Raw genomic sequence first — 26,323 nt, forward strand, 5'->3', positions numbered from 1 at the left:
AGAAAAAAGAAAATCATCAAAGTGGGATGTCTGAATGTGTATGGTTGTAATATGAATGATAAGAAAGAGATAATTGTGGATGTTATGAATGTAAAGAAGAAAGGGAGGCAGTAATTTCATGCACTGGCAGGGGAGGTATAACATCTTTTAGGAGTGAAAAAGAGCAGGATGTGAGTGTGGGGGAGAGGTGTGTGAGGCATTACATAGAATGAAAGGGGATAAAGCAGCTGGAACTGATGGGATCATGACAGAAATGTTAAAAGCAGGGGGAGATGCAGTGTTGGAGTGGATGGTATTTTTGTTTAATAAATGTATGAAAGAGGGGAAGGTACCTAGGGACTGGCAGTGTGTGTGTGTATAATTCCTTTATGTAAAGAGAAGGGGGACAAATGAGACTAAAAATTACAGGGGACTAAGTCGACTGAGTATACCAGGTAAAGTGTATGATAGGGTTATTATTGAAAGAATTAGAGGTAAGACAGAGAGTAGGACTGCAGATGAGCAAAGAGGCTTTAGAGTGGGTAGCAGATGTGTAGATCAAGTGTTTACATTAAAGCATGTATGTGAACAATATTTAGATAAAGGTAGGGAAGTTTTCATTGCATTAATGGATTTAGAAAAGATATGATAGAGTGGATAGGGTAGCAATGTAGCAAATGTTGCAAGAGTATGGAATGGGTAGTAAGTTACTAAAAGCTGTACAGAGTTTTTGAGGATAGTGAGGCTCAGGTTTGGGTGTGTAGGAGAGAGGGAGATTACTTCCCAGTAAAAGTAGGTTTCCGACAGGGATGTGAAATGTCACCATGGTTGTTTAACATATTTATAGATGGGGTTGTAATTAATTAATTATAAACACGGGGGAGCGTTAAACCCATAGGATAATACAGCGCATGTGGGGGGGATGGAAGATATTCAGGTTCAATTCAGGGAACCAGAGCACAGATCCAATTCGAGTCCTGGAAATGTGAAGTACAATGCCTACACTTTAAAGGAGGGGTTTAGGATGTTGGCAATTTGGAAGGATGCCTAAACTGTTGTATCTGAGTGCCTCTGCAAAGACAGTGATTATGTATGAGTGATGGTGAAAGTGGTGAATGATAAAAGATTTTTTTTTTCTTTCTGGGTTTTCTTTCTTTTTGGTTCACCCTGTGTTGGTGGGAAACGACTATAAAACCCTTGATATTGTGGAAAGTTTCCAGACATAATGGAATGACACGGAGCTCACAGAGGATTTAAACAAACTGAGTGGTGCACAGAGGCTGTATTAGCGAGTCAGGTGCTGGGAGGAGCCCCATAACAAGTTTTGGTTATAATCTGGAATGTCCATATTAACGAAGCAAAACACCATAAAGTGGGGCCCTACTATATGGATCTTGCCTCTAATACTTCACTATCTAAGCTGTTCCACTTCCTGATTACTCAGTATCAAGACCCCTGATCCTCAACTCACTGTGTCCTCCCCCGTTCCCCCCAAAAAATCTTACGAAATGATAAGACAATCTTTTCCTGATGGTAATGACACCAAAAGTACAAAATTTGATGGAAAACTTACGAAATTACTCTCTTGCAAATTTAGCGATCTTGGCGATAATTATGCATCGGCAATTTCACCCATTTTGAGCCCTATTTTTGGCCACTTACATTGTTTCAGTCGACTAAAATCATAGCTATTTCACTAGAACTTCATTTGTTCTACCAACTGATAGACTTGCCCTGTTTATCCTGTCTATTCCTCTTATTATATAATATGTTGTAATCATGACACCCCTGGTCCTTGTGTCATCAGGTTTAGCTCCTCTAGTCTTTCGTTGTACTGTAGCTAATATCCCTCAGTTCTGACTAATAGGCGTGTAGAAAACCTCTGCACTACTTGTAGTGTTGGGATGACTGTATTTGTTTAAACTGAGTGTACATATAACATGATTGGTATTGCAATGTTATTTATTCGTCCCACCCCAGTCTTGTATCCTTTTTTTTTTTTTTTTTTTTTTTTCTTCTTCTATATTTGTGTATCTCTGCACCTAAAAATAGGGTTTGTAATATTTCACGTTATCTTTTGTTTCTTGAATACATCTAGTACTTTCTGCCTCTGAGAAAACTAGACATTTTAAATCATAGTGATAATAACCACTTCTTAGAATATTCATGCATTTCCTCAGATGTAAATATTAACAATTCTTTTCAGATCAGCCTTTTTCTACAGCGATGTTCATATATTCCAGCCTATCTGCCTGCGTCAGTTTTCTTTTCATTATCCATCATTATATCTTTGATTTTTCTATTTTGCTTTGTTTTGGCATTTTCTTGTCCATCATTAGTGTTAAATCTTTCATCTAGCATTTATCAACCCTGGTTTTCTATGATGCTTTAGCTATTTTATATCTTGTAATGAGGTATCATTTCGTGCATTCCATCTTTCATTACTTTATTCTTATATTAATCTTGCTCGATTCAATTGTCCTGGCATTTTGATATTTATTTGCACTACAGTTTGGTTATTTGCAAATCTTTAAACTTGGGAGTGTATCACGGGCTGTATCATGCTTGAGGATGAATATTTTTTTTTATTAATGTATCTGCAGATTCTCACCATGGCAGGGTGGCCCGAGAAAGAAAAACTTTCATCATGCACTCCACTGTCTTGCCAGAGGGGGGCTCTACACTACAGTTATAGAACTGCAACAGTAACACCCTTCTTTCAGAGTGCAGACACTGTACTTTCCATCTCCAGGACTCAAGTCGGCCTGCTGGTTTCCCCGAATCCCTTCATAAATGTTACTTTGCTCACACTCCAACAGCACGTCAAGTATTAACCCTTTCAGGGTTTCCGACGTACTAGTACATCTTATGCGCCAGGGTTATTGACGTACTAGTATGCCTAAATTCTAGCACCTTCAAATCTAGCTAGAGAAAGCTGGTAGGCCTACATAAGAAAGAATGGGTCCATGTGGTCAGTGTGCACAGTATTAAAAAAAAATCCTGCAGTACACAGTGCATGAGGAAAAAAAAAACTCCGACCATGTTTTTGGTTTACAACAGCGACTTTGCAGTGTATTTTCGTATGGTATTTATGGTTGTACTCCAGTTTTCTTGGCCTCATTTTATAGAATGGAAGACATATTACAGAAATTGAGATGATTTTGATTGGTTTCACTATAAAAAGTACCTTGAAATTGAGCTCAAAGTAGCAGAAATGTTCATTTTTTGCCAAAGTTCAAAAGTAAACAAATCATGACACACATCCAATACACGTCAACTAGTGAGTGTAACATTTTTTCACAAATGCGCTGATATTATTTATACCATTTCTACACTAATGCAGTAGTCTGCATAACAGTAAATCTATTCGAGAGAATAAAAATTCAAAGCGGAAAGCAAAAGATATGTAAGAGGGGCCTGGGGACGTGACTAATGAACAGAGAAAATGTTATTTTAGTGCCAGGAATGTCTGTCTTGTTTATTCTGGACCCTATTTGGAAATTGGCATCTTTTGAAATTTGTGTGAAATTGGCAAAATTGCCAATTTCTGACCACTTCATTGGATAGTTGAAATCGGTAAATGGGTGATTTCTTGTACTCATTCGGTAGAAAAATTGAGTTCATGAAATAGTTACAATTTTTGTCGACTAGTACACTGGAATTGACTGAAAATTGGGCTCAAAATGGGCGAAATCGCCGATGCGTAATCATCATCGAGACCGCTAACTTTGTGAAAGCATAATTCCATAAGTTTTCCATCAAATTTCATACTTTTGGTGTCATTATGATCGGGAGAAGATTCTCTATCATTTCATAAGAAAAAAAAAATTTTCCCAGAAAATTTTCGACCCTGAGAACAAGTTTAGGAGAGGGCCTCTCGACCCTGAAAAGGTTAAAAACCATTTGTCTCCATTCACTCCTTATCAAATACACTCACAAAACCTCCTTTACCTCCTCCCTCCAACCTTCCCTCAGCCGACCCCTACCCCCACCTTCCCTCCACTACAGATTTATACACTCTCGAAGTCATTCTGTTTTGTTCCATTCTCTCTACATATCCGAACCACCTCAGCAACCCCTCCTCAGCTGTCTGGATAATAGTTTTGGTAATCCCCCACCCCCTCCTAATTTTCAAACTACGAATTCTCTGCACTGCATGCACACAACACATTGCCCTCAGACATGACATCTCCACTGCCTCCAGCCTTCTCCTCTTTGCTTCCATGGACAAAGTTCTTTGTCTCCAGACTCCCAAGTACACCACTCACCCTTTTCTCCTCATCAATTCTATGATTCACCTCATTATTCATAGACACATCTGCTGACACGTCCACTCCCAAATACGTATCTGAATACATTCACCTCCTCCGTACTCTCTCCCTCCAATCTAATATCCAATCTTTCATCCCCTAATCATCTTATCCTCATCACCTTACTCTTTCCTATATTCACTTTTTTCTTCTTTTACATACCCTACCAAATTCATCCACCATCCTCTGCAACTTCTCTTCAGAATCTCCCAAAAGCACAGTGACATCAGCAAAGAGCAATCGTGTTAGATTCTTCATCTTTTAACCCCACACCTCTTACCAAGACCCTCGCATTCACTTCTCTTACAACCCCATCTATAAATATATTGAACAACCATGGTGACATCACTCATCCTTGTCTAAGGCATACTTTTACTGGGAAATAATCTCCCTCTTTCCTACATACTCTAACCTGAGCCTCACTTCCCTCATAAAAACTCTTCACTGCTTTCAGTAATCTACCTCCTATTCCATACACCTGCAACATCTGCCACATTGCCCCCCTATCCACCCTGTCATACGCCTTTTCTAAATCCATAAATTCCACAAAAACCTCTTTACCCTAATCTAAATACTGTTCACCTATAGGTTTCACTGTAAGCACTTGGTCTACACTCTCCCTACCTTTCCTAAAGCCTCCTTCTTCATCTGCTATCCTACTCTCCATCTTACTCTTAATTCTTGCAAAGATGACTACCATACACTTGACCAGGTATACTCAACAGACTTATTCTGCTATAATTTTTGCACTCTCTCTTGTCCCCTTTGCCTTTATACAAAGGAACAATGCATGCTCTCTGCCAATCCCTAGGTACCTTACTCTCTTCCAGTTGGATGTCCTGGCCCTAAGCAAAACAAAGCTGAAGGAGGTAGGAGAGTTTCAGTGGGGAGAAATACATGGGATTAAGTCAGGAGTATCTGAGAGAGTTAGAGCTAAGGAAAGGGTAGCAATAATGTTGAAGGATCAGTTATGGAAGGAGAAGAGGGAATATAAATGTGCAACTTTAAGGATTATGAGGATTAATATAAGGGTCGGATGCAAAAAGTGGGTCAAATAAGGGTGTATGCACCTGGAGAAGAGAGGAGTGTAGAGGAGAGAGAGATTTTGGGAGATGTTAAGCAAATGTATAGTAACCTTTGAAACAAGTAATTGTGGTAGGGGACCTAAATGCTAAAGTATGAGATAGGTAATTTTGGGGTAGAGAGAGTACTAAGAGAGAAAAAATTAGCATATGAGAGGTTTTTACAAAGTAGTAGCGATGCAAGGAGGGAAGAGCATATGGAGAGAAAAAGAGAGGTTAAGAGAGTGATGAAGCAATGTAAAAAGAGAGCAAATGAGAGTGGGTGAGATGTTATCAACAAATTTTGCTGAAAGTAAGAAAAAGTTTTGGAGTGAGATTAATAAGTCGAGGAAGCCTAGGGAACAAATGGATTTGACAGTTAAAAATAAGAGAGGAGAGTTATTAAAAGGATAGTTAGAGATATCGGGAAGGAGGGAATATTTTGAGGAATTGTTAAATGTTGTTGAAGATAGGGAAGCTGTGATTTCATGTATAGGGCCAGGGGGAATAACATCTTGTAGGAGTGAGGAAGAGCCAAATGTGAGCGTGGGGAAAGTTTGTGAGCAGTGGGTAGAATGAAAGGGAGTAAGGCAGCTGGGATTGATGGGATAAAGATAGAAATGTTAAAAAGCAGGCGTGGATATAGTTTTGGAGTGGTTGGTGCAGATGAAGTGTACAGGAAATCTTTTTCCACCAGGTAAATTAATAGTACACTTTCAGAAGAGTTTATTTCTGTGGGAAGTATAGTGCCTGCACACTGAACGAAGGATAGGGAAGTAGCAGCTTGGAGTCGCTTGAACTATAGTTGCATACTTCCAGGACGATGATTATTGAAAGAGTGATGGTGAATGTTTTCTTTAAACTCTCTTACTGTCCATCATATAAAACTGTCACTGAGGCCAGGGTCTCTGACATTGTTCTATGTCACAAACTCAGCTCACTGAAATAAGCTGCAAGCTGTAAATTTTGGCCTACATATGATAGAAAGGGTGTGTGTGGTGAGTGTGCACCATAAAAAAATAATCCTGACCCACACAGTGCATGATGGGAAAAACAAAACTGGGACCAAGTGTATGGAATAAAACAGCCGAGTTTTCTCAAATGGTTTTTATGGTTTTATTGGCTGTTTCTTGGCATTATTTGATAGAATAGACAATCCTGAAACAGATGATTTTGATTGGCTTCGGGACTTAGTTTGAAACTGAGCTCAAAGTAGCAGAAAATTTTTATTTCTGCCAGTATTTCACAGGACAGTTAAGGCCTCCTATAACCCCAGTCTGTTTTATGAATTTTTAATTAGTTTGTTCAATTATTGGGATGCTGTAAACAATGACCAATCTTTCCTGGTTATATTTTATCCAAGAAATAGAGTAAATATTCTATTTTTGAGTGAATAAGACTTCAAAATGGAAGGAAAGTGTAATATAGGAAAGGCCTGGGGATGTGACGAATGAACAGAGGAAATGTTTTAGTACCAATAATGTTTACATTATTTATTAGGGACTTTTTTAAATTGGTATTTTTTAATTTTATGTAAAACTGGCCAAGTCGCCAACATCTGTGCGTTTTATAGTGTAGTTGAAATAGATGAATGGGCAGTTTCTTGTCCTCAATCAATTGAATACAGTGGACCCCCGGTTAACGATATTTTTTCACTCCAGAAGTATGTTCAGGTGCCAGTACTGACCGAATTTGTTCCCATAAGAAATATTGTGAAGTAGATTAGTCCATTTCAGACCCCCAAACATACACGTACAAACGCACTTACATAAATACACTTACATAATTGGTCACATGCGAAGGTAATCGTTATGCGGGGGTCCACTGTATATGGAATACATGTACTAGCAAAATAGCTAAGAATTTGGTCAAACGGAGCAATGGAATTGGCTTAAAATATAACTCAAAGTGGGCAAAAATGCCAAGGAGTAAATTGTGCTGATACTGCTAACTTTGCACCTGCATAATTCCGAAAGTTTTCCATCAAATTTCGTACTTTTTGTATCATTACCTTCAGGAAGTCTCTCTCTACAATTTCAGATTAGATTTTTTTTTAAGTAAAGAGAATATTATTATTTTGGTGGTCTGGACAGTGAGAGGGTTAATAGCACTGCTCAGGGTATTTTCATAAAATGATTACAAACACTGTAAATCCAGGGAGAATTGGAGATGAAATGATGGTACACGGGCAAGCTGATGCATGCAGTCACCGGTCCTGCTGCCTAGGAACAATGACAGGACGTGTTCAAAACAAAACCTGGCACAAACAAACTTGCTATTAAGCAGAGTTGACCCAGTTTATCAATGGTACAACCAGACCCAACAGCTATGCAATGTAGCTTATCTGGTCTCCTCCATGGCTATCTTAATCAGACATCCCATTAAATGTACATGCTGAGCCATTGCCCAGCAAATTTTTTTTGGTCCATTATTATTATAATAAAAAAAGAAGCGCTAAACCTACATGGGTCATACAGCGCTGCCAGGCAGGGAAGGATGCATTTTTTTTTTTGGTCCAGTTTAGCCAATATCCTCTTTATAGAGGTCTGTTTTATCAAAAGTTTACTTTATTACTAAACTATTTTTGTTTTAAAACATACTGACCATCTCCCATCAAAATAGGGTGACATGAAAAAGAAACACTCATCATCATCATTCACACTATCGCTGTCTTTCCAGAGACATGTAGATACGACATTTCAGATCTTCCTCCAAACAGCAAATATCCTCACCCCTCCTGTAGAGTGTAGGCACTGTACTTCCTACCTCCAAGACTGCCAAGGATGTATCATTTGACTCCCCTAATACAAATACTTACAAACTTCTTATGAAAGTGGTACTCTTGCACTAGGGAAACTACATAACAGTTCCCGACAAAATTACTCTTATAGTGTTTAACAACTACAGTAGCCCAGCCCTGGCAAGGCTGATAAGAATACCCATCTATCTGTATCAGTATTTTATTTTATTTTTATTAACTCGATGGTCATCTTTGGCCAAGACAGGGTGACTAACATCACAATCAGATTACAGTACTCTTTTGAATGCAACATCCCAACCCCTCCTTCAAAATGTTTGCACTGCCTTTCCCACCTGAAGGACTCAAGACTGGCTAACCAATTTTCCTAAAGTCTTTCATAAAAGTTACTTTGCTGACACACCAACAACACATCTATTAAAAACCACTTGTCTCCATTCAATCCTATCAAACAAACTGGTACAAACCACCTGAATACTTAGACCCCTAAAACTCGAAGCTTCTTTTAAAGACCTCCCTCCATTATTATAATAATCAGAGAAAGCACTAAACAAACAAGGGTCATACAGCACAGTGGGGCAGAAAATAGTGCTGGGGCTATAAACAGCTAGGTTGAGAGGTGATCAGAGGTGAGGAGAGAAAAGGGCTGGAAGGGAAACTAAGGGCTACGCATCAAAGTTTGTACAGTAAAACAGTTGCTGACAAAAAAATAAAAAATTGATTGTAAGTCAAAGGTAGGGCTGTCTGCAAGAAGGGAAGATAAGGTAAGAGTGGAAAGGCAGCGGCGGTGTTGGAGGTAAATCCTACAAGCTCGCTGGTAAACCGAGCAATCTACAAGAAAGTGAAGAACTGAAATAGGGACTCAACAAACCTCACAGAGAGGAATAGGGTGTCGTTCCATGAGATACCCACGGGTACGGTGAGTATGGCCAATGTGGAGGCGGGAGAGCGCAGTCTCCCGAGTATAGCAATGGTGGTAAGAAGATGGCCACAAACCTAAAAGTGGTTTAATAAAGTGCAATTTGTTATGGTGCATGCCCAACCACCGTTGATGCCAACGGCCACAAAGATGGGCCGAGATGACCAGAAAATAATCTCTGAACAGAATACGTCTATAGGAAACCAGAAGATCATGCACCGCTGACCGTGCAGCAGCATTTGCTTGTTCACTGCCCTGCAGATCAACATGTCCAGGGACCCAACAGAAAACAATGTCTTTGTTTTCACTAGCCACATGGCGCAACCATAGTTGAATACAAAGGACTAATGGATGAGGGGGAATCAAATTGATTAATGGCTTGTAAAGCACAGAGAATCTGAAATTATCACAAACGTCGAAGGAGACATATGTAATACAGAGAAGCGCTATGAGGATGGCATACAACTCGGCAGTAAAAATACTAGCCGAGTCTAACCAATGACCTCGGACAACATTGTCAAGGAACACCACTGCGAACCCAACACCGTCAGAATATTTAGAACCATCTGTATAAACATCAACGGCATGAACATGCGACTGGAAGTGATCAAGAAAAAGAGAGCGAGAAGCAGTTGTAGGTAGGAGAGCTTTGGCGCTCAGCAGTAGGGGAGGACAGACATGAACCATTTGAACCTCCGAAGGGGGAAGGGAAAAGGCAGACGCTAAATGAACATACAAGGGAGGCAACTGGGAAGAAGACCGGAGTGAGTGAAGATGAAGAGAAAATGGTCGGAGTAAGCAGGGGCATCGAGCAAATAATGGGCTTCTACTAACGTCTGAGACCAACCTAAACATAGACGAAACCCGAAGGTCATGAGAGCAGACAAAGTAACGAAGGCAATGAGCATCCCGACAATCAGCTAAGGAAGGGACGGTAGGGGAAGCTGCAGAATAGACTTGGTCACCATAATCCAGCTTGGACAAGACTAGGGTGGAATGCAAATGGAGGAGAGTCTGACAATCTGCTCCCCATGAACGATGCGCAATAATTTTAAGGAGATTCACCCGACCATGGCAAGCTGCCTTTGAAGAGGAAATGTGAGGTTTCCATGTCAATCGGCAATCGAAGAGAAGGCCAAGAAACTTGACCGTATCACATTCTGGAATACGTGAGCCGTGTAAATGTAATGGAATATCTAGGACAAGAAGACGTCTAGTGACGGTAATGAAATGGGTTTTCGTACTAAAATTTTTAAATCCATGAGAAGCGGCCCAATGGGAAGCTCGGTCAATCGCATCCTGAAGGGAGGCGGCTACCAGGCAACAGTCAGCGCCTGCCTAAGATATAGCAAAGTCATCACATAAAGTAACAACCAAATATATGATGGCAGAACTGAAGATAGGTCATTTATAGCCAAGAGAAAAAGGGTAGTGCTAAGGACACAGCCTTGTGGGACGCCCTCGGCCTGAACAATGTCTGAGGAAAGTGAGGTGCCAACATGTACACGAAAATATGTCAGATAAGAAAGCAGTAAGGAAAGTTGGTAGATTACTGCGAAGGCCTAAGGAGTGGGTTTGGGCTAAAATGTTATATCTCCAAGTGGTATCATATGCCTTCTCAAGATCAAAGAAGACTGCTAGGACAGTGTTTGTTAGCAAAAGCATTTCACACATACATATCTAAGTGGAGCAAGGGGTCCAAAGTAGAGCGGCCCTTGCGAAAGCCATATCGGCGAGAGGAAAGATTATTGCGAGTCTCCAAATACCATATCAGACGTCTATTCACCAATTGTCCCATCACCTTGCAGACAACAATGTTCAAGGCAAAGGGACAAAAGTGAGAGGTATCAAGCCCCAAGGTGCCTGGTTTGCAAAACAGTAGTACAATGGCAGATTTCCATTGTTGAGGGAGAGCCCCTCGCATCCAAATAAGATTGAAAAGACGAAAAAGGACTGTAAGGGCTGTAGAATGCAGGTGTTGTAGCATGCTGATATATCATCAGGCCCAGCTGCCAAGGACTGGAAAGCAGAAAGTGTGGACTCTAGCTCCAGGAGTGAAAGGTATGTTATACGACTATTCCATTAGGGGAGAAATCCAAGGGTAATTATACGACTATTCCATTAGAGGAGAAATCCAAGGGTAATTGCTCCTTGGTAGACTCAGATGCAAGAAATGAGGGACAAAGGTGAAGCCCTTGGGAGACACGGACAAGATAGTTCCCAATTTCCATGGCAACTTCGAAAGGTTCTGCAACACTAACACCAGCAACCTGCAAAACGGGTGCTGGGTCCGGAGTGTACTTGCCACACAACTTCTGTACCTTCTTCCAAACCACACACATACAGTAAGTCAAGGTAATGGTAAACATGTAGTCTTGCCAACAGGTTTGTTTAGCGTCGCGTATGACGAGGCAAGCAACTGCCCTTGCCTGTTTAAAATCCAAAAGATAATGTGGGGTCTGATTATATCGATAACAGCCCACGCAGCACGTTTCAGCACACACACAGGAGACCACCAAGGCACGCATGTCTGAGAATGCCTGCCTGAGGTTTGAGGAATAGAAAGTGATACTGCAGTCAAAACTAAGGTCGAAAACTGGTGCACCAGCTCATCAATAGAGGATGAAGGAGGGTCCCCACAAAAGGTAGTAAGATGAGAGTATAAGTCCCAATTCGCTCGTGCAAATTGCCAACGGGGGCTACAAGGTGGTCGGGAATATGTAGCAGAAGTAAGAAGAACAGGAAAATGATCACTGTCATGTAAATCCACGAGAACAGACCAAGCGTAATCAAGTGCAACTGATGAGGAACTGAAAGAAAGATCAATGCAAGAGAGAGACTGAGTGCAAGAGTCAAAATGGGTAGGAGCACCCGTATTTAAAACATGAAGAGGACGAGAACTGAGAAGAGTCTCCAACTGATCACCACGAGTCACAGTGGGACCCTCCCCACAGATGATGGTGAGCGTTAAAAATCACCTAACAGCAAGATGGAATGGCCCCTACCCCTTCTACTTTCCATCCCAGGCATATATACTTCCTTTCTTTCAACGCACTGGCCGTATCCCACTGAGGCAGGGTGGCCCAAAAAAGAAAAACAAAAGTTTCTCTTTCTAACTTTAGTAATACAGTGGACCCTCACCTAACGATGGCATCGCATAACGTTAAATCCGCCTAGTGATACATTTTAACGCAAAAATTTTGCCTCGCCTAGCGCTAAAAAACTCGCTCAACGCGATTTGTTCGAGACGTGTCCACGTGCGGTCTGAACCAGCCGCACTTGTTCCACGGGTGGCAGTGTTTACAAGCCAGCCTCCAGAGTCACATCCAAGCATACAATCGGAACATTTCGTATTATCACAGCGTTTTTAGTGATTTCACCTGCAAAATAAGTGACCATGGGCCCCAAGAAAGCTTCTAGTGCCAACCCTACAGGAATAAGGATGAGAATTACTATGGATATGAAGAAAGAGATCATAGCTAAGTATGAAAGTGGAGTGAGTGTCTCCGAGCTAGCCAGGTTGTATAGTAAACCCCAATCAACCATCGCTACTATTGTGACCAAGAAAACGGCAATCAAGGAAGCTGTTCTTGCCAAAGGTGCAACTTTGTTTTCGAAACAGAGATCGCAAGTGATAGATGATGTTGAGAGACTGTTATTGGTGTGGATAAACAAAAAACAGATAGCAGGAGATAGCATCTCTCAAGCGATCATATGTGAAAAGGCTAGGAAGTTGCATGAGGATTTAATTAGAAAAATGCCTGCAACTAGTGGTGATGTGAGTGAATTTAAGGCCAGCAAAGGTTGGTTTGAGAGATTTAAGAAGCGTAGTGGCATACATAGTGTGATAAGGCATGGTGAGGCTGCCAGTCCGGACCACAAAGCGGCTGAAAAATATGTGCGTGAATTCAAGGAGTACTTAAGACAGTGAAGGACTGAAACCTGAACAAGTGTTTAATTGTGATGAAACAGGCCTGTTTTGGAAGAAATTGGCAAGCAGGACCTACATTACTGAGGAGGAAAAGGCACTCCCAGGACATAAGCCTATGAAAGACAGGCTTATTCTTCTGATGTGTTCCAATGCTATTGGTGATTGCAAAGTAAAGCCTTTATTGGTGTATCACTCAGAAACTCCCAGAGCGTTCAGGCAAAAGAATATCCTCAAGGCTAATTTGTGTGTGCTGTGGAGGGCAAACAGTAAGGCATGGGTCACTAGGGATTTTTTCTATGATTGGTTATACCATGCATTTGCCCCCACTGTGAAAAATTACCTAACTGAAAAGAAATTAGACCTTAAGTGCCTCCTGGTATTAGACAATGCTCCTGGTCATCCTTCAGACGTGGCAGAGCGACTTTCTGCAGACATGAGCTTCATTAAGATCAAGTTTTTGCCTCCTAATACCACTCCTCTCCTGCAGCCCATGGACCAGCAGGTCATTGCAAACTTCAAAAAAACTGTACACAAAAGCTCTGTTTGAAAGGTGCTTTGTAGTGACCTCAGAAACTCAATTGACTCTAAGATTAGAGTTTTGGAGAGATCACTTTAATATCCTCAATTGTGTAAACCTTATAGGTAAGGCTTGGGAGGGAGTGACTAAGAGGACCTTGAACTCTGCTTGGAAGAAACTGTGGCCAGAATGTGTAGACCAAAGGGATTTTGAAGGATTTGAGGCTAACCATGAGATGCATATGCCAGTTGAGGAATCAATTGTGGCATTGGGGAAGTCCTTGGGGTTGGAGGTTAGTGGGGAAGATGTGGAAGAGTTGGTGGAGGAGGACGATGAAGAATTAACCACTGATGAGCTGCTAGATCATCTTCAACAGCAAGAGGCCACACTTGAGGAAACTGCTTCGGAGGAGGGGAGAGAGAAATTGAAGAAGTTGCCTACTTCAAAGATTAAGGAAATATGTGCGAAGTGGCTTGAAGTGCAAACCTTTTTTTAATGAAAATCACCCTCACACAGCTATTGCAAGTCATGCAGGTGACTATTACACTGACAATGTTGTGAAACACTTTAGGAATGTCATAAAGGAACGGGAGGTACAGGCCTCTATGGGCAGATATGTTGTGCGACAGAGGTCCAGTGACTCAAGCTGGTCCTAGTGGCATTAAAAGAAGAAGGGAAGTAACCCCAGAAAAGGACTTGACACCTCAAGTCCTAATGGAAGGGGATTCCCCTTCTAAACACTAAGACAATCCACACTCTCCCCTCCTCCCATCCCATCAATCATCACCAGATCTTCAATAAAGGTAAGTGTCATGTAACTGTGCATGTCTTCTTCACTTTGTGTGTATTAAAATCATTATTTCATGTGGTAAAATTTTTTTTTTTTCATACTTTTGGGCGTCTTGCACGGATTAATTTGATTTCCATTATTTCTTATGGGGAAAATTAATTTGCCTAACGATAATTTCGCCTAACACTGAAATCTCAGGAATGGATTAATAGCGTTAGGCGAGGGTCCACTGTATATACAGGCGAAGGGAGGGGGGGGGGGTTACTAGCCTCTTGTTCCCAGCATTTTAGTTGCCTCTTACAATACACATGGGTTACAGAGGAAGAATTCTGTTCCACTTCCCCATGGAGATAAGAGGATATAAAAAAGGACAATAACTAGTAAGAAAAATTAAAGAAAACCCAGAGAGGTGTGTATATATATACAGTGGACCCCCGGTTAACGACATTTTTTCACTCCAGAAGTATGTTCAGGTGCCAGTACTGACCGAATTTGTTCCCATAAGAAATATTGTGAAGTAGATTAGTCCATTTCAGACCCCCAAACATACACGTATAAACGCACTTACATAAATACACTTACATAATTGGTCGCATTCGGAGGTAATCGTTATGCGGGGGTCCACTGTACTTGTACATGCACGTACAGTGTGACCTAAGTGTAAGTAGAAGTAGCAAGATGTACCTGAAGTCTTGCATGTTTATGAGACAGAAAAAAGGCACCAGCAAGCCTACCATCATGTAAAACAGTAAGAGGCGTCCATTTTACACTCACTTGGCAGGACGGTAGTACCTCACTGGGCGGCTGCTGTCTACCAACCTAATATGTACCTATGAGGTATATATACCCCTCTTCATAAATCGATCCCTCTCCATCTTATCTACAAGCTCAAATCACCTTACTAGCTTCTCCTAAGCCCTGAATTATACCCATTGGTGACCTTCACAGTGCCTATTAATTCCTAAGCTCTAAATACTATGAAGGATATTCACAGAATGCCCTGCTCTCAAACACAATGTTTCCACTGCCTCTAGCTGCCCTCACTACAACATTCAAAATGCTGTCTCACACCCATTTAAAAGTATTGGTGCCACTATAGTGAATTCCCTCTTATTTGCCTCCATAGATAAATTTTCTTTCCGGTGATACTTCTACATACCATCCACCTTCTTCCTCATCAATTCTATGTTTCACCTTATCTTTCATAGTCCCATCTGCAGAAACGTCCAGTCCCGAATATCTAAATACATAGTTAAATAAGATACAGCATGTTAGACAGGAATGGAGGAAAGTGGATTTTATGATCTAACAAGGTGTTGGAGTGTGAGCAAAGTAACCAAGGGATTCATGAAACCAGTTAGTCGAACTTGAGTCTTGGTGGTGTGAAGTTTACTGCTTGCACTCTGAAGGAAGGGTGGGGATGCTGCAGTCCAGAAGATCATCTGAGCTGTGAAGTCAGCATGCTTCTGGGAAGACAGTGGCTAAATGAATAATAGCAAACATGTTTCTTCTTCCTTGGGTCATCCTACCTCAGCTGGCAATTGCCTTTGTGTTAAAAAAATTCTACACCCTCCAATATGATATTGAACCTATCATTGCCTCTATCTTTTTAACCTCGTCACCTTGCTCTTTTTCTACATTCACTTCAATTTCCTTCTTTTACACACACTCCCAAACTCATCGACAACCTCTGTACCTAGACTTTTTTGTTACTCCTCAGTACTTCACTCTTTTCTACATTCATTTAGTCTCCTCCTTTCTACACATCCCCAACAATTCCTAAAACCACCTTGTTCATCTGCAGTCAAGCTCTCCATCTTACCCTTAATTCTTTCAATAATAACTACCATACCTATTTTACTCCATCCTTTCTAAATGACCAAACCAACTCAACAACCCCTCTTCAACCCTCTGAATAATACTTTTAGTAACTCTACACCTTCTCCTAATTTCCACATGACATCTCCACTGCCTCCACCCTCCTCCTTGCTGCTGCATTTACAACCCATGCTTCACACCTACATAAGAGAGTTGGTACCAATATACTCTCGTACATTCCCTTCTTTGCCTCCATAGATATCTCAACGCACCACTCGCCTTTTTGTCTTCAATAATTCTACAGTTAACCTCGTCCTTCATAAATCCATCCACTGACAACTCTACTCCCAAATATCTGAACACATGTTTACTTCTTCCATACTCCCTCCCTCCAATGTGATATCCAATTTTTCTTTACCTAACTCGTTTGATACCCCTCATAATCTTACTCTTATCCATGTTCACTTTTAACGCTCTTTGTTTACGCGCCCTCAACAGGCTTATTTCCCTATAATTCTTACTTAGGTGGCCCAGTGGCTAAAGCTCCCGCTTCACACACGGAGGGCCCGGGTTCGATTCCCGGCAGGTGGAAACATTCGACACGTTTCCTTACACCTGTTGTCCTGTTCACCTAGCAGCAAATAGGTACCTGGGTGTTAGTCGACTGGTGTGGGTCGCATCCTGGGAGACAAGATTAAGGACCCCAATGGAAATAAGTTAGACAGTCCTCGATGACGCACTGACTTTCTTGGGTTATCCTGGGTGGCTAACCCTCCGGGGTTAAAAATCCGAACGAAATCTTATCTTATCTCTTATCACAGCCACTCATTATCATTTACTCCTGGCACCCCAAACTTAACCTACTACAACAGTTTCTCCCACTTTAGCCTTTAGGTCCCCCACCACAATTACACTCATTTGGTTCAAAAATCCCTAAACACTCGCTTAACAGTTCCCAAAAATTTCTCTCCTCTACATTCCTCTCTCTCCCAGGTGTATACTTAATACAACCCACTTTTTGCATCTGACCCTTATTTTAATCCACATAATCCCTGAATATATACATTTCTACTGTCATTTCCTTCCACAACTTATCACTCAACACTGCCACTACTCTTTACTTAGCTCTAATACTAAGATATACCTGACTTAATCCCATTTATTTCTCCCCACTGAAAACTTGCCCACCCCTTTCAGCTTTGTTTTGCTTAGAGCTAGGACATCCAATCTAGTAATACAGGAGGTACTGCTAGCCCACTGCTCCCAGCATTTTAGTTGCCTTTTACAACACACATGATATATGGAGGAAGTATTCTTCTCCACTTCCCCATAGACATGAAATGAAATAAATACAAACAGGGATTATTAAGAAAACAGATGAAAACTCAGATGAGTGTGTGTATATACATATACATGTTAATGCATGTGTAGTAAGACCTAAGAGTAAACAGAAGTAACACAATATACCCATCATCTTGTGTTTTCATGAGACAAAGAAAAAGATATTACATTAACTTTAAATTTTATTTTTAAATTTACTCGTAAGCTTTTCTCCCAAATTCTGTTTGTTCCAAATTTCTTAGTAATTTGTGCAAAATGGAAAAGTAACTCTCAGCCCACTCTTTACCAATCATAAACACAACCCTTATTTAAAACAAGAATATTGTATAGTCACACAATCTATAAGATCTGAGCCTTTGTTTATCAGCAAGCTATGTTTGATCTACTGCTAAATAACCACAGATGTGTTCCTAAGTCTGCACGACCTAGACTGTTACTTTGTTCCTGGTGAGAGCCAGGCACTAGACCAAGTGGCTAGATCAGGTATTATGCCATTTTCTACAAGACTGGCTCCTGGTACAAGAGTTGTGTTTGGATCTGCAACATATTACACTGTGTGACTATGAAATGAACAATTTGTATTACAACTGAAACAAAATTGCACCAAATGATTGACTAATAGTACTATGTTTAAGTACAAGTAAAACAGGTACCCAGACTGCAGTCTCATTTTTCTGATTCAGACAGGTACTCAAAAATATCAGATCCACACTATCTTGTGGAGGCAATCTTTAGAAAGACTGAAGAAATATAGTGCTCTTAACCCAGTAACCGTCCAAACGTAGATCTATGTTCTCTCGCCCAGCGCTCCGAATATTTTGGAAAAAAAAATATATAAATAAAGATCCCATTTTTCTACGTGACATAGGATAAAAAAAAATTTTTAGGGTCAGTACTCAACGAAATATGAGCATGCAAAGTTGGCCCTTGATGCTCATCTGACTACAATATGGAGTCCTGACGCATGCAGAAGTGTTGCCGAAATACCTTTTTTTCTCATTTTCAAATTTTTTATAATTTTTATGTTCTGATAATTACTATTTATAGTAGTTCTTGTGATGTGATAGCCAATCTTTGTTCTGACACTAATATTATGTACTGAAATAGTACTCAAATAATCACAAACACAGTGACAGTTGAACATTTTCACCTGTCCCATTTTCACCTGTCACCTAGTCACATACTATTGTCCAGAAATATATACATACATAGAATTTATAGGTCCCAGCAATGTTTTGGATAGGGAGTAAAAGTAGGTCTTAGACAGGGGTGTGTAATGTCACCATGGTTGTTTAATATATTTATAGATGGGGTTGAAAAAGAAGCAAATGCAAGGGTGTTCGGGAGAGGGGTGGGATTAAATTATGGGGAATCAAATACAAAATGGGAAGAGAGAGAGTTATTTTTTTGCTGATGATACTGTGCTTATGGGAGATTCTAAAGAAAAACTGCAAAGGTTAGTGGACGAATTTGGGAGTGTGTGTAAAAGTAGAAAGTTGAAAGTGAACATAGAAAAGAGTAAGGTGATGAGAGTATCAAATGATTTAGATAAAGAAAAATTGGATATCAAATTGGGGAGGAGTAGTATGGAAAAAGTGAATGTTTTCAGATATTTGGGAGTTGACGTGTCAACGGATGGATTTATGAAGGATGAGGTTAATCGTAGAATTGACCAAGGAAAAAAGGGAAGTGGTGCATTGATGTACATGTGGAGGCAAAAAATGTTATCTATGGAGGCAAAGAAGGGAATGTATGAAAGTATAGTAGTACCAACACTCTTATATGGGTGTGAAGCTTGGGTTGTAAATGCTGCAGCGAGGAGGCGGTTGGAGGCAGTGGAGATGTCCTGTCTAAGGGCAATGTGAGGTGTAAATATTATGCAGAAAATTCAGTGTGTGGAAGTTAGGAGAAGGTGTGGAGTTAATAAAAGTATTAGTCAGAGGACTGAAGAGGGTTTCTTAAGATGGTTTGGTCATTTAGAGAGAATGGATCAAAGCAGAATGACATGGAGAGCGTATAAATCTGTAGGGGAAGGAAGGCGGGGTAGGGGTCGTTCTCGAAAAGGCTGGAGGGAGGGGGTAAAGGAGGTGTTGTGGGCAAGGGATTTGGACTTCCAGCGTGAGCGTGTTAGATAGGGAGTGAATGGAGAAAAATGGTATTTGGGACCTGACGAGCTGTTGGAGTGTGAACAGGGTAATATTTAGTGAAAGGATTCGGGGAAACCAGTTATTTTACATAACCAGACTGGAGTCCTGGAAATGGAAGTACAATGCCTACACTCTAAAGGAGGGGTTAGGGATATTGGCAGTTTGGAGGGATATATTGTGTATTTTTATACGTATATACTTCTATATATACTTATATGTATATACTTATGGTAGTAGGTTGGTAGACAACAACCACCCAGTGAGGTACTACCGTCCTGCCAAGTGAGTGTAAAACGAAAGCCTGTAATTGTTTTACATGATGGTAGGATTGCTGGTGTCTTTTGTCTGTCTCATAAATATGCAAGATTACAGGCATGTCTTGCTACTTCTACTTACACTTAGGTCACACTACACATAAATGTACATGTTTATTTATACACACTCATCGGAGTTTTCTTTGATTTTATCTTAATAGTTCTTGGTCTTATTACTTTTCCTTTTATATCCATGGGGAAGTGGAATAAGAATCTTTCCTCCGTAAGCCATGCGTGTTGTAAAAGTCAATTAAAATGCCGGGAACAACAGGCTAGTAACGCCTTTTCCTGTAAAGATTACTAAAAAGAATAAGAAGAAAATTGTCAAAGTGGGAAGTCTGAATGTGCATGGATGTTGTGCAAATGATAAGAAAGAGATGATTGTGGATGTAATGAATGAGAAGAAACTGGATGTCCTGGCTTTAAGTGAAACAAAGCTGAAGGGGGTGGGAGAGCTTCAATAGAGAGGAATAAATGGGATTAGGTCAGGGGTTTCAAATAGAGTTAGAGCTAAAGAAGGAGTAGCAATAATGTTGAAGTATAAGCTATGGCAGGAAAGGAGGAACTACAAATGTATAAATTCAAGGATTATGTGGAGTAAAATAAAGATTGGATGTGAAAAGTGGGTTATAGTAAGTGTGTATGCACCTGGAGAAGAGAGAAGTGTAGAGGAGAGAGAGAGATTCTGGGAAATGTTGAGTGAATGCGTGGGGAGTTTTGAATCAAGTGTGAGAGTAATGGTGGTTGGGGATTTCAATGCTAAAGTGGGTAAAAATGTTATGGAGGGAGTAGTAGGTAAATTTGGGGTGCCAGGGGTAAATGTAAATGGGGAGCCTTTAATTGAGCTATGTGTAGAAAGAAATTTGGTAATAAGTAATACATATTTTATGAAAAAGAGGATAAGTAAATATACAAGGTATGATGTAGCACGTAATGAAACTAGTTTGTTAGATTATGTATTGGTGGATAAAAGGTTGATGGGTAGGCTCCAGGATGTACATGTTTATAGAGGGGCAACTGATATATCGGATCATTATTTAGTTGTAGCTACAGTTAGAGCAAGAGGTAGATGGGAAAAGAGGAAGGTGGCAACAACAAGTAAAAGGGAGGTAAAAGTGTATAAACTAAGGGAGGAGGAAGTTCGGGTGAGATATAAGCGACTATTGGCAGAAAGGTGGGCTAGTGCAAAGATGAGTAGTGGGGGGGTTGAAGAGGGTTGGAATAGTTTTAAAAATGAAGTATTAGAATGTGGGGCAGAAGTTTGTGGTTATAGGAGGGTGGGTGCAGGAGGAAAGAGGAGTGACTGGTGGAATGATGAAGTAAAGCATGTGATAAAAGAGAAAAACGTAGCTAATGAGAGGTTTTTACAAAGCAGAAGTGTTATAAGAAGAGCAGAGTATATGGAGAGTAAAAGAAAGGTGAAGAGAGTGGTGAGAGAGTGCAAAAGGAGAGCAGATGAAAGAGTGGGAGAGGCACTGTCAAGAAATTTTAATGAAAATAAGAAAAAATTTTGGAGTGAGTTAAACAAGTTAAGAAAGCCTAGGGAAAGTATGGATTTGTCAGTTAAAAACAGAGTAGGGGAATTAATAGATGGGGAAAGGGAGGTATTAGGTAGATGGCGAGAATATTTTGAGGAACTTTTAAATGTTGAGGAAGAAAGGGAGGCGGTAATTTCATGCACTGGCCAGGGAGGTATACCATCTTTTAGGAGTGAAGAAGAGCTGAATGTAAGTGTGGTGGAGGTACGTGAGGCATTACGTAGAATGAAAGGGGGTAAAGCAGCTGGAACTGATGGGATCATGACAGAAATGTTAAAAGCAGGGGGGGATATAGTGTTGGAGTGGTTGGTACTTTTGTTTAATAAATGTATGAAAGAGGGGAAGGTACCTAGGGATTGGCAGAGAGCATGTATAGTCCCTTTATATAAAGGGAAAGGGGACAAAAGAGATTGTAAAAATTATAGAGGAATAAGTTTACTGAGTATACCAAGAAAAGTATACGGTAGGGTTATAATTGAAAGAATTAGAGGTAAGACAGAATGTAGGATTGCGGATGAGCAGGGAGGCTTCAGAGTGGGTAGGGGATGTGTAGATCAAGTGTTTACATTGAAGCATATATGTGAACAGTATTTAGATAAAGGTAGGGAAGTTTTTATTGCATTTATGGATTTAGAAAAGGCAAATGATAGAGTGGATAGAGGAGCAATGTGGCAGATGTTGCAAGTATATGGAATAGGTGGTAAGTTACTAAATGCTGTTAAGAGTTTTTATGAGGATAGTCAGGCTCAGGTTAGGGTGTGTAGAAGAGAGGGAAAATACTTCCTGGTAAAAGTAGGTCTTAGACAGGGATGTGTAATGTCACCATGGTTGTTTAATATATTTATAGATGGGGTTGTAAAAGAAGTAAATGCTAGGGTGTTCGGGAGAGGGGTGGGGTTAAATTATGGGGAATCAAATTCAAAATGGGAACTGACACAGTTACTTTTTGCTGATGATACTGTGCTTATGGGAGATTCTAAAGAAAAATTGCAAAGGTTAGTGGATGAGTTTGAGAATGTGTGTAAAGGTGGAAAGTTGAAAGTGAACATAGAAAAGAGTAAGGTGATGAGGGTATCAAATGATTTAGATAAAGAAAAATTGGATATCAAATTGGGGAGGAGGAGTATGGAAGAAGTGAATGTTTTCAGATACTTGGGAACTGACGTGTCGGCGGATGGATTTATGAAGGATGAGGTTAATCATAGAATTGATGAGGGAAAAAAGGTGAGTGGTGCGTTGAGGAGTATGTGGAGTCAAAAAATGTTATCTATGTAAGCAAAGAAGGGAATGTATGAAAGTACAGTAGTACCAACACTCTTATATGGATGTGAAGCTTGGGTGGTAAATGCAGCAGCAAGGAGACGGTTGGAGGCAGTGGAGATGTCCTGTCTAAGGGCAATGTGTGGTGTAAATATTATGCAGAAAATTCAGAGTGTGGAAATTAGGAGAAGGTGTGGAGTTAATAAAAGCATTAGTCAGAGGGCAGAAGAGAGGTTGTTGAGGTGGTTTGGTCATTTAGAGAGAATGGATCAAAGTAGAATGACATGGAAAGCATATAAATCTATAGGGGAAGGAAGGAGGGGTAGGGGTCGTCCTCGAAAGGGTTGGAAAGAGGGGGTAAAGGAGGTTTTGTGGGCGAGGGGCTTGGACTTCCAGCAAGAGTGCATGAGCGTGTTAGATAGGAGTGAATGGAGACGAATGATACTTGGGACCTGACGATCTGTTGGAGTGTGAGCAGGGTAATATTTAGTGAAGGGATTCAGGGAAACCGGTTATTTTCATATAGTCAGACTTGAGTCCTGGAAATGGGAAGTACAATGCCTGCACTTTAAAGGAGGGGTTTGGGATATTAGCAGTTTGGAGGGATATGTTGTGTATCTTTATACGTATATGCTTGTAAACTGTTGTATTCTGAGCACCTCTGCAAAAACAGTGATAATGTGTAAGTGTGGTGAAAGTGTTGAATGATGATGAAAGTATTTTATTTTTGGGGATTTTCTTTCTTTTTTGGGTCACCCTGCCTCGGTGGGAGATGGCCGACTTGTTGAAAAAAAAAAAAAAAATAAAGTATACTTCTAAACCAATGTATTCTGGGCACCTCTGCAAAAACAGTGATTATGTGTGAGTGTTGAATGATGATGAAAGTATTTTCTTTTTGGGGATTTTCTTTCTTTTTGGGTCACCCTGCCTCGGTGGGAGACAGCCGACTTGTTGGAAAAAAAAAAGTAATAATAATTTCCCTTGAAGCATCATGTAAGAGTGTGTCACTTGTCTTGTCTTATCACTCCACTGCTCATGATGGTGACATTTCATGAGCATGGTCTTATCTCGTCCTATCACCCTAACGACAGTGGTGACATTTGATGAGCCTTCCCTTTATTTGTTTTCACTGTTTCACATTAACCTGTCTGTCTGTCTGTCTGTCTATCTGCCTAGCTTTCTGCCTATCTAGCTCTGTCCATCTGTCTTTCTAGCTCTCTGTGTATCTGTCCAGCTCTCTCTCTCTGTCTAGCCCGATGTCCGTCTGTGTCTGCCTGCCTGTGTGTTTCTGTCTGCTTCTCTCTCTTGCCTCAGAGATTTACTCATAAACCAACTGGTATTACAAACGATCACTATCTACAAGCTCGGTATAAAAATTTGTCTGGATTTTTGGGTTATCCTAGGTAATTTACACTATGTATACTGTATTTATGCATGTGTTCCTGTGAGATAAAGACAGAGATAAAGAGATAGACAGAGATACAGACAGACACATGTAGACAAAGACAGCCAATCAGGCAGCCGGCCGGATAGGTGGTCAGTCACGAGGCCAGCCAGCTGCCGACCATCCAGGTGGCCAGCCAGGAGGTCAGCCAGCCTGCCGAAATTACAGTTCCAGGATTGTTTCTTTTTACTTAGGGCATAGGTTATAGGACATTCTGGCAGGATGACACATTTTGCTCTTGAAAAGGGAGTGTTAATAGGATATGATATCAGAGAATCCTTGGTGTTTGCCATGCTGTTTACTCTAGCTGGCACTCAATTTAACTGGTGCTCCCACAAGGTGCTAAGTGGTCCCAGATTTGTTTAATAGTGCGCACACCGAGGGTTAAGACCCATTCTATGCTGACCAGGCATCTTAGTCCAATTTTGGCAAATTTGGAGGCAGGAAAAATAAAATGTAGATCTACATTTGGAGTGCTAGCGGTAAGAATGTAGATCTACGTTTGGACAGTTAACTGATTAACTAGAATGTCTAACTTCCATTTAGAGTAAACAGTTTTTTATGGGTTTGTGAATATGACATATACAACACCTGGGTATCTTTAACAGATGCTTTGCCACTAAGGAATGGGGTTTTTACAAATCAGTAGATTGATAAAGCACCTGGTGGGCAGAGCTTCTCTTTCACAAAGATGCCCAGGTGCTGCACATTTGTCTTAATGTTCTTGGTATTATATACCTTTTATCTAGTTAGAGAATATTTTACACCTTGAGGAAACAGTTGGCAAAATGGTTGGTGGGCAAAATGCTGACAGAGTAATACAAAGACACATGGTAAAGCAAACTTCTCTTACATACTGCACTCAAGGGTAGGCTTTTCCAAACAAAAAACCAAAGCTCATCCTTGAGCAAAATGTTGTTGAATGAATTTAGCCTTGCTCTGCTGTCTTTGTATTATCCAGATGGCAAAGTTTATTGCCTGTACAGTATTGTAGACCTCCCTATACCACCCACTCTAGTAGTCTTATACTTCTAATTTTTGCAGCTAATTCTTTGCAATCCAGAGCCATTGGATCTGTATCTTCACAATTCTGCCAAGATAACTATTAAATGAATGATGGTGTATGCATTTCTTCGGGGTCACTTACCTTAGTGGAAGACAGTGAATGTGGTACAGAAAAAAAATGGGAGTCTCGTACTAAAAGTTACTGAAAGAAAACGAATACTTTCAGTAATGAACAATACTGTATATTGATGACCTATGAGAAAAATAAATGCACCTCTGGTCCTATCCTTAAAATGCTTCCTATTTTATTTAATTATAATTGGATGTCTTGTTTTAAATGTTAAACCATGAAAAACTGACAATGACCAAGAAATTGGTTGAGGTTAAGAAAGAACATTTTCACTGAAAAACTTTCTCTATTTAGAAACCCTTGCTTAGGTATATTTATCTGAGCTGTAACTGCCACAATTTTCTTCTGTGGAGATTTTTAATTTTGTTGATTTTCTCAGACTGCTGCTTCAATTGTGCATGAAATTATACTTCACTGTCCACTAATCTTGCCTGGACAAATTCTTCAAACATTTCTTTTTTTTTTCTATGCAGACTCTTAGCTTGGATGACCATCTGAAACAGAATCAGGAACCCAAGCACCAAATGATAAACAAAACTTTCCTTTCTTCCATCTGAAACAGGGGTGTCATCCCAAAAATTTTGATAGCAATGTTACCTTATTTTAAAATCGTCTTGCTGGTATCATTACAATAAAAAAAATTGCACATTTAAATTTATTTTATTCAAGCATTTTAATATTTCACCTATGTACCTCTAAAAAAAATAAACTTTCCTTAGTTGTAGAACACTGTTCGAAGACTGCCAAAGTAAATAATGTACTTTTAAAAGTAATTATGCATAATGAAAATATTTTTTCTTGCCTTTATGATTTTATAACAATGATTTCACAGAATATATATGGTGGTTGTTGTTTTTAATATATTTCAGCCCTGTGTCTGCCATCTGACTTATAACAATGTATCAGCATGTTTGATGCTAATAATAATGCCAACATACAGTTTCTAAATGTACTTATCATAAATTTCATGTTAGACCAAATCTAATGCACCCAAGCTATGGTATACCACTATTCTTCTCCACAAGCACAAACTTAGGCTAAAATATATTGCTCATAATTTT

At 40.1% G+C, this 26,323-nt stretch overlaps 1 protein-coding gene across 7 annotated transcripts in view; it reads right to left on the reverse strand.

Annotated features, from left to right (window-relative positions):
• The window catches only part of Su(var)2-10 (E3 SUMO-protein ligase Su(var)2-10), a 239,724-nt gene that overhangs the window by 62,456 nt on the left and 150,945 nt on the right, over positions 1–26,323 (reverse strand). Inside the window, exon 11 of one of the 7 annotated variants that reach the window (XM_053779365.2) lies at positions 21,261–25,756. The exons of the other annotated variants lie outside the window; for them this stretch is intronic. Coding sequence (XP_053635340.1) covers positions 25,740–25,756 — 17 coding nt within the window. The 3' untranslated portion in view covers positions 21,261–25,739. Of the gene's footprint in view, positions 1–21,260; positions 25,757–26,323 lie in introns of those variants that run through there. 7 annotated transcript variants of the gene reach the window in all.

The sequence above is a fragment of the Cherax quadricarinatus genome, chromosome 7 (assembly GCF_038502225.1).
Source record: "Cherax quadricarinatus isolate ZL_2023a chromosome 7, ASM3850222v1, whole genome shotgun sequence".
NCBI classification, from domain to species: domain Eukaryota; kingdom Metazoa; phylum Arthropoda; class Malacostraca; order Decapoda; family Parastacidae; genus Cherax; species Cherax quadricarinatus.